Below are 14,280 nucleotides of genomic sequence, written 5' to 3' on the forward strand. Positions count from 1 at the left end.
ATGGCTGAGCTGCAGCAGTTCTGTAAGGAAGAATGGTCCAAAATTCCTTCTGAACTTTGTGGTCTAATCCACAGCAACCGGAAATGCTTGGTTGAGGTTTTTGCTGCCAAAGGAGAATCGACCAGTTTTTAAATCCAAAGGTTCACTTACTTTTACCACAGCACTCTGAATGTTTACTGTGTTCAATAAAGACATGAAAGATTATAATTTTTTGTGCGTTGTTAGTTTAAACACATTGTGTTTGTCTATAATTGTGACTGATGAAGATGTGACCACATTTTATGAGCAACACTCTAAAAAAAAAATATGGCTCTTACTGACCTCAACGCCGGGTTCACACATCCTCCGTGAGCAGGGCGTGAGCGGCGCATTTTGTTTCGGCGCCCATATAAACAGATTACCGTTCCCACTGCAAGCGTGAGTCATGAGGTGACGTGTCCCAGAAGCGTCCCAGATGCGTCAGCGAGTGGATAGGTTTGGCGTTGAGCCTATTTTTGCCGCTCTGCTCACGCTGAGCTCAGCGGCTCTGAGTGCAGTACAACACTAAAATAGTCAGGAGATTATAGAAAAGACACAAAAGCAAATCAAAATGATTCAAACCGAACCTATAGTACACTACAATTTATATGTCTGCGTGCAAGTAAACTAAAAAAAAATTACTTAAAGGAAAGAATTAATAAACTGAATGGTCCTTTTGCCATTCTGTGTATATAGGTGTACAGTATAGACAAAACATTAACCAATCACAACCAAGTGTGCTGATGAAGATGAAGTGCACATGACTGCCCTTTGCTGTCCTTGAAGCAGCAATAGCCTCAGCTTATTATGACATTAAAGAAAAGATTTGTTGTAGGACCCCTATAGATTTCTGCGCAGAGGCGCTGCTGTTTCTTGCGGAAGAGACACAGCCAATGTGAACATCCAACGCTCATGGAGGATGTGTGAACCCAGCATAATAGTTATATAGAACCACATCTTCCTGAAGAACCCTTGTGTTGAACCTGTTGTTTCTCACAGAAGAGACGCGGCCAATGTGAACGTCCAATGCTCACAGAGGATATGTGAACCAGGCATAAACGTTATATAGAACCATATCTATCAAACATTTTAACCATTAGTAGTTTTAGCAGGAAATTCTTCAGGGACAAAAAAATTCCATTAGTTCAGTTAAATGGGAGTGAGCATTTGCTTATTTTTCTTTCACTTCACTCGCAGTTTTTGAACGTGAAACTATGGCGAATTTAAAATTTACAGTTTATTGTAAATGTGTTGTTTGGAAGCAAAATAATTTTTAAGAACTTTTGTAACCAGGCTGTAACTGTTTGTGTTGAGGACACTGCATTTTCTCAGCTCATTCACGTCATAAAAATCCTAGAAGAATATACAGTAAACTGTATGGCAGACATTCCACAAGCTAATACTATTTTAAGCATTAACACGACTAACTGCACAAAATAATTTTTCTCCTTCATGCATTCTATAATTATAAATTATTTTACTCTGAGCTCTTAACTTTTAGATTTAGAAATGTAGCCACATAGTCCAAATAAAAACCTGCATCCAGTTTATATATATATATATATTTAAGAATCCTGATGAGAATTCATGAAGATAGAACTAAGACCTCATGACATCTATTTTTCTCTCTGCAGGGCATGAGATTGATGAACCAACATATAGTGCTTCCAATAACTTCTAAATAATAATCACAGAATGAATGAAACTACACCAGTTATCAGACAACAGACAATTTTGTCACTGCTTGATAAAGGCAGCACAGTGCATGGGTAAGTTTTTGCAAAATGTTGAGCAAGTCCATATTAAGCACTTTAAATTTTAACCTTTACAAAGTAAAACTTTCTGTAACTGTTGGTTTCCTAGCCACAAGATTGTCTTTTTTATTTGATAGATATCTACAAGAACATGCAAGTGACTTCTCTCCACTTCTCCACTAAGCACGTGAGTGATAAAGACTGAATTTGTGAATTTGTGTTTGGGTTTATGCATAAACCCAAATAAATAAATAAATAAAATAAAAACCTGTCACACTACATTTCACTTTTTCTTTTTCACATTGTGAAGGGCTCACATATATTGTCCACATATACTAAAACGCTGACTTTGAACCTAATTGTGTATTTCTATTCAGACAGATGTTGTTGGATCCCATAACCTCATTACCTGCAGAGAAAGGCTGCAACTCAAATACACCAAAATACATAGTGATGGATGGTGAAGACATCATAGAATATTGTGCAGATATTTTAGTGAAGCCTTCAGTTTAGCTTTCATTACATCTCTTTTGTGTTTTCATGGGGCGTTGTTCTTCCTTGAAGGATTGGTTGTCAGTATGAAAGAAAAATACTCTCTATATAAAAGATAAAATAATGTACCCCCCTGCGCAGCAAGCCCCACGCTGACGGGAACCCCCCGCGCAGCAAAAGCGCTCCTGACACAATGCTGTTCCCCTCTTCCCCACTGCTGTTTGTCAGGAAAGGAATATTGTTGTTCAAAATGTTGTTTTCTGTGTCTCAGATTAATCACATGCAATAAAGTTTGCACATTATGCACAACCGCTTCCCAATGGTGAGTGGAGTATTATATCATGTATGAACATACAAAGATTGCATAAAGGGTACCTCTATAGGAAAACATGATTTAATAATAATTCCTAGGGCGCGGCGCAGCTAAATCCCCCTCGCCCGGCTATAGCCCTGACTTGGGACCTACCCTTGTCCTAACAGTGCTTGCGGGGCCTCCCTTCGAGCCTCTGGACTATGTTGAATTGCGTGTGCTTTCTCTTAAGACCGCATCACTGCTGGCTTTGGCCTCAATAATACGGGTTGGTGATTTGCAAGGACTGTCAGTTGACAATTCATGTCTGGAGTTTGGTCCGGGTCTTTTAAAACCACTGTCAAACCCAGAAAAGGCTATGTACCTAAGGTTATAACCACACACTCGCAGGTGGTTCACCCTCAAGACTTTTTCCCTCCTCCATTTAATTTGGATGAGGAACAGTCCTTGCATTTGTTATGACCTTTGCGAGCGCTACACACATATGTTGAGCGCACACTAGTTCAGACTGTCTGACCAACTCTTTGTGTGCTATGGAGGATGCAGGAATGTCCGTCTCCAAGCAAAGACTTTCTCACTGGATCGTTGATACAGTCACCCTGGCTTACGAGTCGCAGAATATGGGCTCTGTCACTTTCCACATCCGCCTGCTTTCGGAACACTGTGTTCCCAAAGTTACAGGCAAATAAACTTCCTTTCCGACTGGGTTCGTGAAGGGGTTAATCCATACTCTGTGACCATAATTCATATATATTTTCTGAGTGTTCCTCTCGTGGCTGATCATGAGGGTTATTCACTTGTGACATACTCAAGTTGGTCGCCATCCCGCGGGACTGTGGTGTCATGTTTCCTCTCTGGAAGTTTATGTCGTGCAGTGTGGCATGATGGGACACTGTTACCCATATGCGTCAGCTTAGTGACAAAAATTCAAGTGTACCGAGTCATAAGGGAATGTCTCGTTACATACATAACCTCAGTTCCCTGAGACGAGGGGAATGAGACATTGCGTAAGCTGGCCACACTACAAGACTCAGAGTTCTTTGAGGTGTAAGCAATGCGATCTTTGTACCTCAGTCAGAAAATTCATAGGAATGGTGTTTGCGTGCTCACTTTTATAGCGGACAGCTTCGCGCCTAAAACGGCAGGGCTCAAACACCATAGCCAATTTTACAATAGGCGTTATTGTAGAGAGGTTTCAACTAGGTCATGTAGAAGGACACTTCCCCATATGCATCAGCTTAGTGACGCAACGTCTCGTTCCCCTCGTCTCAGGGAACCGAGGTTACATATGTAATGAGACGTTTTAATTCCTTCCCCAGATTATTCTTGAGAAAAAGTGAAAAACCCTATGCTTTGACAAGCGCTGTTTCTGCTATCCTTTAAACAAAGTAAGCCTCAAAGACTCAAAGAGCCACAAAGTAATATTTTTCATGACTTATATTCTGCATTTTTATCAGGCGTGAACATTATTCAGCAAGCTCTGGATATGAGCTTCGATGTGTAAGTAATTTCAAAATAAAAGCCATTAAATTGTTTTCAAAATAAAAGCCATTCTATTGGCTTACCTTGCAGAGTTTATTGAATTTTCGCTTTGTTATGGCATGCTGAAGCCCAGGGCGGCCATCTATATGGCCTGTAGGATGGGCTGGTACTTGCACAGCAAGGGAAAATGCCTTGTGCTCCTGATGATCAGTCCGCCCCTGGTGCTTTTAATATTTTTGACTGTTATAGTTTCACCTATTGCCTGATGTTGATGAAACTTATAATTAATTGGTTCATTCTGATATTTCGTTGCAACGAGAAAAATTATTCACGGGCTTCCCAGCGCCATTTGAGTGAGGACACACTGTAGCAGAGAGCACTTAAAACACTTGCATGTCTGTGCCTGATGCGTTCACATGCACATCTACAAAATAAAATTAAGCACGATAATGTTGATCAAATTAAAATCATATTTGTAATGCAAGTAACAACAGAACAGAAGATAGAATTGTATAGCTATAAAGAGTAATTCCTTGAAAAATAAAGAGTAATTCCTTGCATCACTTCATAAAGTGATAAAATGTCATCTGATTCTGATTATTGTGATGGGTCACACCCAGCACTCAGTAGCAGATCTATATGTGCTTTGCAGTGCCACTGAATGGATGTCAAAAAAATTCAAATGTGAATAAGTATAATATTTTGTATAAGATGCATCACTGTTCCATTATAAGTGTTCTTTGTGAGTGAAATACCCCATGCTTTATTTACATGTAGGGCCTACACAAGCATGCCATAGAGCTCAAATGATTAAAACTTGCATAATATTAAGCATACAATATAAAGATTATGCATAGCCACAATCTAGTAGCTTCTAGACATTTTTTAAATTATTACAGCAATGCGGCCCCTGACCGAAAATGTTTGGACACCCCTGATCTAGGCTGTCTAAACATTCTTCCTGTACAGGTTGTTGATGTTACGTAAAAAACCTAGGACTAGTTCACAAAAGTAGTTTTTTTAAATAATCTCAAATATTTAATGAACGATTTGATTGACACTAATGGTCCTTGAGGCAAAGTTGTTCAGAAAGTGGAGATCTATCATATATCTAACATGTGTCTGTGTGACACACCGCATAATATACAGCGATTTGCACGCATATAAAACGCCATTTCTTTAAAAAAAAATATATATATATATTGCACAGACCTCTAGGGCCTAGAGTCAAATATACCCACCCTGCTTTGTTCTGATCGGCCTTTGTTAACCTTGTCTCAAAGCTGCTGAAAGTTGATTGGTCGATGGTGGCCATGTTTTTCGATATATGAAATTATCCTGATAGAACATAATGGAACCGTGGACAAAGACAATGCATGCAAAATGACAGGTTGATTGGATCAATGGCTCCTTATTTAGAGCCATTGTTAGGTTTTTAATTTTTATAGTGACACCAAATGGTCGAGGAGCGCATTTATTTTCAGGTGTCCTCAGAAAGACCCCATATATACGTTTCCAGAGTTTTGTGAAAATATCTCATACCTTTCAAGAGTTATAAGCATTTGCATAAAAGTGGCCACTGATGCTTCGTACGTTTTCGTACATTGCGAAGATTAATCGAAAGTTCAACCTTTTTTTGATAATGGGACTCCAGAGAATATTCGCACTAGTTTGGTTTCGATCGGTCAAATGGCCTAGGACTAGAATGAAAAAGTAGGTTTTGCGAAAAATCTATTTAATGACGGAAAGGAAATCAGAGATAGCCATTTTGTTCGGCTTGAGCCTAAGATTCCAATGATATAAAGCACTTGAGTGTGCGACATATGGTTATGGTCCAAAACATGTTTGCCTTTGCTACAGCAACACCTATATATGCACATGCCTAGCCAGCTGGAGTACTACCATTCCCCAAAGTTTCAAGTATCTTCAAGACCTTATGGTTTGGTCTGCACGATCAGTTTTAGGGCAGAAGTATAATACAAATAAAAATCTGAGCAATTTCAATAGGGTTTCAGCACTTCCTTCTTGAACTCCTTACAAATAAAGATGAGAACCCCAATAAAAATCAGAGATATATGTTTGTCACAATAAAACTAATAACAATAAATTACAGTTTAACCTTTAATAATGGAACTGCATCTTCATGCAGTTGATTAATAATTAGTGATTGGAGTTATAAACAGAATTATTCATAACTGTTTTCAATTCAATGTTAGCGCTTCACAATTAATGTAAAATTAATGTCATTTTTCAATGTGGGGCACAAACATATAACTGCAGCAAATAACTTTTAAAAGTGTGGCAGTGGGTACTTAAATATCAGTGATCAGTGTTAAAATATCGGTGACTGGTATCGACCACAAATTTCCTGATCGGTACACCACTAAGTAAAAGAATGCAATATATCACAGTTTTGAACCACAATATACTAAAAAATAAACATTCACAATAATAAGTGTTTACATGCACACCAATACTTTGATAACTACCAAAAATCTGCTTATTCAGAAAATCTGACAACGTAAAAAAACAGTGTTTACGTAAGATTTGAAATCATTGGATTATTCTCTGCTTTAAAGACGAAACATAAAGAAGTCACGCACACAACACTTATGCATATTGGATAAGCCAGTAAGAATGCCGGTAAAGGTGTTACATGCAATGCGAAATGGGGCTAATGGGAAAAAATCTACTTGTGCTGACCAGTTTATGCTTAAATCATTCATGACCTTGTACCGATAAAGGAAAATCGTTTAAGGTGTTTACATGACCTTATATATTGTCTGCATATTATTACGCATAAATCGGTATGAGATCGTACATGTAAACGCGCTCATTTTCGTTTCACAACCCATAATTCAATTTAATATCAAATAGATCCCTGATTATTTTCATCCCTAATATCCATGACATTCGTTTCCATTGGCGGTTCTTGAATGTCTGCTTTCATCCACCGATGTGGACAGAACACTAAACACTGTACTGGTTTAAATCTGGCTAAAATCTCACTGAAATTTTTGAAATTAACAAAAAAATATTTCTTAATAGAAAAACAAATCATACAATTTTATAAAAAAAAAAAAAAAAGTGTAATTACTGACTGGATGTTCATTTGACAATGTGTTGTTCAAGACACATTAACAAAACTCAAGAGTTCTGATTTTCAGGTACTTTGTTATAAAAAAAAAAAAAAAAATAGCATTAGTTTTTCTTTCGTAAATAAGGGTGCTACAACTAAAAGAATCATTACTGGACTCATTAAGAAATCAGAATCATTCAGCCAATTTGAATTGGAGTCAGAATAGTTATATTTCTTACGATTACAATCCCTATTCAGAAGAACTGTACTGCCACAGACAGGAGAGGAACAGCAATAGGTCATAAACAGAGTACTATGCCAATCTGTTGAATTCTCCCTCATTTAATCAACCTTATTTCAGGCCATCTCTCTGTCCCTCTAAAAACCAGGAAGGGTTACCAGCAGACCTTGAAATGTCCCCAAAACCTTTGCTTTCCAAAACCACAATGATGTATCTGACTGCTCATGAACCATACATTGAACGTGCCTCTAATAAACAAATTAAAAACAAAAGCACATTTTCCATTAAGTCCACAGAAGCAAAGATATGAAGACATGAGAGAAACACTAATAGAAAATACAGTATATGCAAAAGTTTGCAAAATGAACTTTACAGTCCATTATAAAGGATAACAAATGCAAAGCATATGAGGTCATTTAGTATTTTGAGAGGTTTTTGTTTTAAAGGATATTTGCCCATAAACCACAGCACCAATGACAAATTGAGGGTAAAAACAGCACGGTGGCAGCAGTGGAGTCATTCAGGTTCCTGGGTACCATCTCACAGGACCTGAAGTGGGAGACCCATATTGACTCCATTGTGAAAAAGGCCCAGCAGAGGTTGTACTTCCTTTGCCAGTTGAGGAAGTTCAACCTGCCACAGGCACTGCTGATACAGTTTTACTCAGCGGTCATTGAGTCTGTCCTCTGAACTTCAATAACTGTCTGGTTTGGTTCAGCTACAAAATCAGACAGCAGAAGACTACAAAGGACAGTTCGGACTGCTGAGAGGTTTATTGGTTGCCCCCTGTCCCCCCTTCAAGAACTGTGTACTTCCAGAGTGAGGAAAAAGGCTTGTAAAATCACTCTGGACCCCAGTCACCCAGTCCACTACCTTTTTGAACTGTTGCCTTCTGGCCGACGCTTCAGAGCACCAGAACCATCAGGCACAGGAACAGTTTTTTCCCTCAGGCTATCCATCTCATGAACAGTTAAATTTGCCCCATTGAGCAATAATTATGTGCAATACACAGCTTAGTCTATTTATATTTATCCAACATACCACACCTATTCTGCCATTACATTCCCTTGCTTCTGTATATAACAGATTTGTATATTGTACATACATGTGTGTGTGTATATATATATATATATATATATATATATATATATATATATATATATATATATATATATACACACACACATATTTGCCTAGGCTAGGCATATTTTCTGTCACAAAGCTTCTGTCACAAAGACAAATTCCTTGTATGTTTAAGCATACTTGGCAACAAAGCTCATTCTGATTCTGATAATGTGGGACACACAAGGGGCTCTTATTTTGAAATGACAGAGACTTGGCTCCATTACAATGCTATCTATGTTGTATAGCCTATATATTCACCAGATTAAGAGTTTTGATATACATTTCACCAGATGACGTTTAATTAGGAATAATCATTTAGGTTTATATAATAAATTAAGTTTATTATTATTCACAAGATATGAAGTTGGGGAGACAACGTATGTGCTGAGGGGACATGTTTTCATATACTCTCATTTTACTTTGCATGCCCTAGCTTCAATTTAGATTACTTGATTATCTCAAAATAGTGCCGGCCACAGAGGAACATGGAGGAATAAGGAATCTATCAGTGTAGATTTTTGCCCATAACCGATAGTTCCAAAAACAACTTTAGGCACCGATTAATCAGTAAAACCGCTATATTGGTCTACCTATTATAAATATACACACTGGTGGCCAGAAGTTTGGAATTATGTATAGATTTTGCTCTTATGGAAAGAAATTAATACTTTTATTCACCAAAGTGGCATTCAACTGATCACAATGTATAGTCAGGACATTAATAACGTGAAAAATTACAATTACAATTTAAAAAAAATTTCAGAACTTCTTAAACTACTTCAAAGAGTTCTCATCAAAAAATCCTCCACGTGCAGCAATGACAGCTTTGCAGATCCTTGGCATTCTAGCTGTCAGTTTGTCCAGATACTCAGGTGACATTTCACCCCACACTTCCTGTTGCACTTGACATAGATGTGGCTGTCTTGTGGGGCACTTCTCACACACCTTACAGTCTAGCTGATCCCACAAAAGCTCAATGGGGTTAAGATCCATAACACTCTTTTCCAATTATCTGTTGTCCAATGTCTGTGTTTCTTTGCCCACTCTAACCTTTTCTTTTTGTTTTTCTGTTTCAAAAGTGGCTTTTTCTTTGCAATTCTTCCCATATGGTCTGCACCCCTGAGTCTTCTCTTTACTGTTGTACATGAAACTGGTGTTGAGCGGGTAGAATTCAATGAAGCTGTCAGCTGAGGACATGTGAGGCGTCTATTAACTAGAGACTCTGATGTACTTATCCTCTTGTTTAGTTGTACATCTGGCCTTCCACATCTCTTTCTGTCCTTGTTAGAGCCAGTTGTTCTTTGTCTTTGAAGACTGTAGTGTACACCTTTGTATGAAATCTTCAGTTTTTTGGCAATTTCAAGCATTGTATAACCTTCACTCCTCAAAACAATGATTGACTGATGAGTTTCTAGAGAAAGCTGTTTCTTTTTTGCCATTTTTGACCTAATATTGACCTTAAGACATGTCAGTCTAATGCATACTGTGGCAACTCAAAAACAAACACAAAGACAATGTTAAGCTTCATTTAATGAACCAAATAGCTTTCAACTGTGTTTGATATAATGGCAAGTGATTTTCTAGTATCAAATGATCAATTTAACATGATTACTCGAGGATAAGGTGTTGGAGTTATGGCTGCTGGAAATGGAGCCTGTCTAGATTTGATCAAAAATGACTTTTTTCAAATAGTGATGGTGCTGTTTTTTTACATCAGTAATGTCCTGACTATACTTTGTGATCAGTTGAATGCCACTTTGGTGAATAAAAGTACCAATTTCCTTCTGAAACAGAAAAATCTGTACATTATTCCAAACTTTTGGCTGCCAGTGTGTGTGTGTGTGTGTGTGTATATATTTATATAAGACTTTTGAACTCTTGATCTCTCATGATCAATATATATCAGCACTGCACTTTATTAATCTTATTATCTCACACTGGATTGTCATAAATTATATTCTCTTAACAACACACTGGCAACTGACTATCAACCGACAGCCTGAATGTCAATACAGTACAATACAACCTACTGTATATTTTATATATACTATATATATTTTTTATTGAATAATGTGTATTCTATATTGTGTGTATTGTATAATGTACATTGTATGTTATTATTTGTATATTGCGTTATGTGTAATTATGTGTATATTAGATTTTAAATTGTGTTGTGTAAATTTGATGTATATTGTAGATTGTTATATGTCTCATCACTGTCACGACTGCTATGTTGCTCGGAACTGCACCCAAGAATTTCACACACTATTGCACTTGTGTATATGGTTGTGTGACAATAAAAATGATTTGATTTGATTTGAGATATATATATATATATATTTTAAAAGTTAAATATATTTATATATAAAAGCGAAACATCCGGACGCTGGTCCTAAATGTAGGCTTTGTTTTCTTCATGCATAATTAAAAAAAAAATTTTTTTTTATTTATTGATTTAGGGTTAAAAATAACCAGGACATTTTCTTTACAGGCTTTGTGAGAATCACCCCGATATATTACTTTTATAATAAAGTATTTAAATTTGTATTGGTGGCCTTTGTTGTACTGTATTTAATATATACCTATTTACATTTAAAAAACACTGCATTACAATATTTTTTTCATTACTGTAATCTAATGAGAATGTCACAATGCAAAAATTCTTAATGGTCCTAAATAGGCTGTCTTTATGCAATTTCTTATTAATTCTTTTGATTTTGGGGTGAAATGTGACCTGGACATGTTTTCATGAGATTCACCCAACTACTGCTATGATGTTGCTTACCCGAATGGGTTCAGTGGAGAATCTGATCTTCCTCCGTGGAGATAGTTCATCATCTTCAGAGAGACCAGGAGCTTCATCATATTCCTCGTAGTCCTCATCATCTCCCTCCTCATCTTCATCCTGCTCTTGGCTCTGAAGCGGTTCTACTTCCTTATCCACAAATGCAGCATTCTCAAAACTATAAAAAACTGGAGATGTTCTCCCACATTCATCTGGATCCTCCTGCTCACTCTCCTCATCATCTTCACAACAGTTATTCTCTCTCTGCTGGACAATCTCCTCTTCTTCATTTGGTTCCTCTTTCTTCAGCTCTACTGTCAAACACACCTCTGTATCTTTCTCCATGTGATTTTGAGGTGATGACACCTTCAAAGAGTCAGCCACACCTTCTCTTGGTGCCTCAGATTTAAGTTCCCTTTGTAGATTCACCTCCATCGTAACATCCTCCAAAAACTCAATGTCATTTTCCTCACTCTCCGAAGACTCATTTTGGACCACTACCAGCTCAGCTCGGACCACTCCTGCTCCAGCACGGCCCAGGCATAGTGGGGCCTGCTCAGGAGGCTTGTCCCTAGATGGGCTACAAATGATGTGGTTCTCACTTTTTGGTTCATCTGTACTCCTTAACTTTTCATAAAAACTACTACATGGGACTGAAGTTTTGAGGTCCCTCGGTTGAGGACTGCTTGGTTGGGTTAGAGAGCGTTTAATTGGGCTATGGGCATTGAGCGAGAGAGGCTCGGTTGTACTTTTGCTGGTCGGAGAAACAGGGCTGGTGGACTTGAATGGAGGACCTCCAACTGCTATGTCTGTTTTAGGTGATATTGGTTTGGAAGAAGTGTCTGAATTTGGGGACGTGGGTTGGTGCATGGGATCCGTAGCTGGTGAAGTGGGTTTTTGAAAACTTCCTCGTAGAGGTGACGGTAGTGATCGTTCAGGACTTTTAGCTGAGGTTCGAACTGATTCCTCATTGTCGCTATCAGCAATAAAACTCTCCAACCGCCTGGAAATGGGTCCAGCGTTAAGTGATGGTTTATTGACCTGCTTTGAATCTTCACTGTCCCTCCTCTCGGATGACGATGGGCTTTTGATGTCGCTGCTACTGTTATTTTCAGAAGATCCAAAGGACCTCCGACCCCCACGCCCCTCCTCGGACACATTCCCTTGGGACAGACGCACAGAAACTCTGCCAGGTAGCGGCCTCTCTGCGGAGGGCTGCTCATTTATCCCTTTCTCAAAGAGCTTTCTGGTCACTGAGAATTTCTCCGCCAGGGCAGCTTTATCTATCTCGACTTCCTCTCCCTTTGTAGTTCTGTCAGTATTTTGCGGTTCTTGGTTGTTGACACTACTGAGGCAGGTTTTGTTAGCACTGACTGGAAACTTGGCCACTGGGGACACCGGAGATCCTTCCGTTTTGTGAGCTGGTTTCACCTCCTGGTTCTCCTGCTGCTGTTGGCCATCCATTTGCAGGAAAATGTTCTTGATTTTGTTGATCCGGTTGCCAAACGGCCTCCCTCTGGTGGCCTCCCGGGGGTCACTGGAGCCATTAGCATAAGATTTGGCCACGCTTTCGGATTTGGTGCCATCAAAGGAGCATTTAATGGCGTGGAAGTCCGACTTATATGCATTTCTGTGCGGGGAAGCGCTCCGCAGTGTGCGTTCTCCTTTGCTCTCTGCTTTGATCATTTTCCACTGACTTTAAAGCAGTATTTTTTAACTCCGTGGTCCTTTATCGTTAACCGGACAATGCCATGAGCCTTTCTAAGTCACTCTGATACATGGTATCAAATCCCCGCGCTCATCTGAAGAAAAGAAAAGAGAAATTGTAACTCTATATTTTAACATGTCAAATTTCTTAACTCTAAATGTTCGTTATTTCGGCCCTTGTTCGCTACCAGATCAATACTAACCGACACTTATCCATCTCATCAAAGAAACTTTGTTTGAACACAGAACAAAAAGTTTCCCCACAGTCATTTGCAGGCAGATCCACAGGTCTCCATTGATTCGGTAGGCTACTATCTATCTGTATAACTATTCGGTATATATCTAAGATCGTCTCAGTAATCGATTGAAGTTTTAGTTATAGTTGAAGGCCTAAATTAAACCGATCTTCTTTAAATGATAAAGAACTACCGCCGAAAACCTGCCCACCAAACCCACTAAACTCCTGCAGTGGGATTCGCCGTGGAACAATAGAGCAGCTTTACTTCCAACAAATGTTCAGGATAAAGTTTCGGGAATCGAGTTAGACAACCACAACTCCTGCAACAATCAAAGCATCTGTTTCTCTTACCTTCACGGATATTTCAATGTTTACGAGCGACGGGTTTTGTTTTGTTTTTTTGCTGCGTGTAATTTAGATCCGCAACCATGTCAGTTGTTGCACCGCCATGGTTCTCCACACAGTAGTGCTATCTGATTCGCGAATCTTTTGAGTCGGTTCTTTTTCATGACTCGTATGAGACGATTCACAAAGCGTTCGTGAATGAAGAACTTAATGGGAGTAAACGCAGGCTATTGGAGGTGACATGTAACAGACGTGAAACAAAAAAGAATAAAAAATGTGACACTTATTTTTAAAATATGGCAAAAACATAATCATGATACCATTTAAAATGGCATATCAAACTGGAACACATAAATATACAATATTGCTAAAGAGTTGGCTAATATTTAACCAAATACTTATTTAACTTACAAATAAAACATAAAATAGGCAGGGTTGGTAGGGTTACTTTTTAAATGTATTCCACTACAGATTACAGAATACATGCTGTAAAATGTAATTTGTAACGTATTCTGTTAGATTACTCAAGGTCAGTAATGTATTCTAAATACTTTGGATTACTCCTTCAGCACTGGTAGATTTTTTCACTTGTTTTGACTATAAAAACTCTGTCAGTACAGTAAGACAGAATACACATTCTCTGAAAAACCTAAATATTTTATGCAGTGTTGTTTCTAAAACAAGATCAATCTAACTGATCTTGT

At 38.3% G+C, this 14,280-nt stretch overlaps 1 protein-coding gene across 3 annotated transcripts in view; it reads right to left on the minus strand.

The window, feature by feature from the left end:
* Positions 1 to 13,703, minus strand: part of LOC127446822 (neurabin-1-like) — a 94,871-nt gene extending 81,168 nt beyond the window's left edge. For all 3 annotated transcript variants that reach the window (XM_051708072.1, XM_051708073.1, XM_051708071.1), the window contains exons 1-2: positions 13,583 to 13,703; positions 11,287 to 13,088 (exon numbers count right to left, since the gene is read on the minus strand). In XM_051708072.1, the coding sequence (XP_051564032.1) occupies positions 11,287 to 12,972 (1,686 nt within the window). In that variant the 5' untranslated portion in view covers positions 12,973 to 13,088; positions 13,583 to 13,703. The remainder of the gene's footprint in view (positions 1 to 11,286; positions 13,089 to 13,582) is intronic.
* Positions 13,704 to 14,280: the final 577 nt, after the last annotated feature.

Source organism: Myxocyprinus asiaticus, chromosome 10 (genome assembly GCF_019703515.2).
Source record: "Myxocyprinus asiaticus isolate MX2 ecotype Aquarium Trade chromosome 10, UBuf_Myxa_2, whole genome shotgun sequence".
NCBI lineage: Eukaryota > Metazoa > Chordata > Actinopteri > Cypriniformes > Catostomidae > Myxocyprinus > Myxocyprinus asiaticus.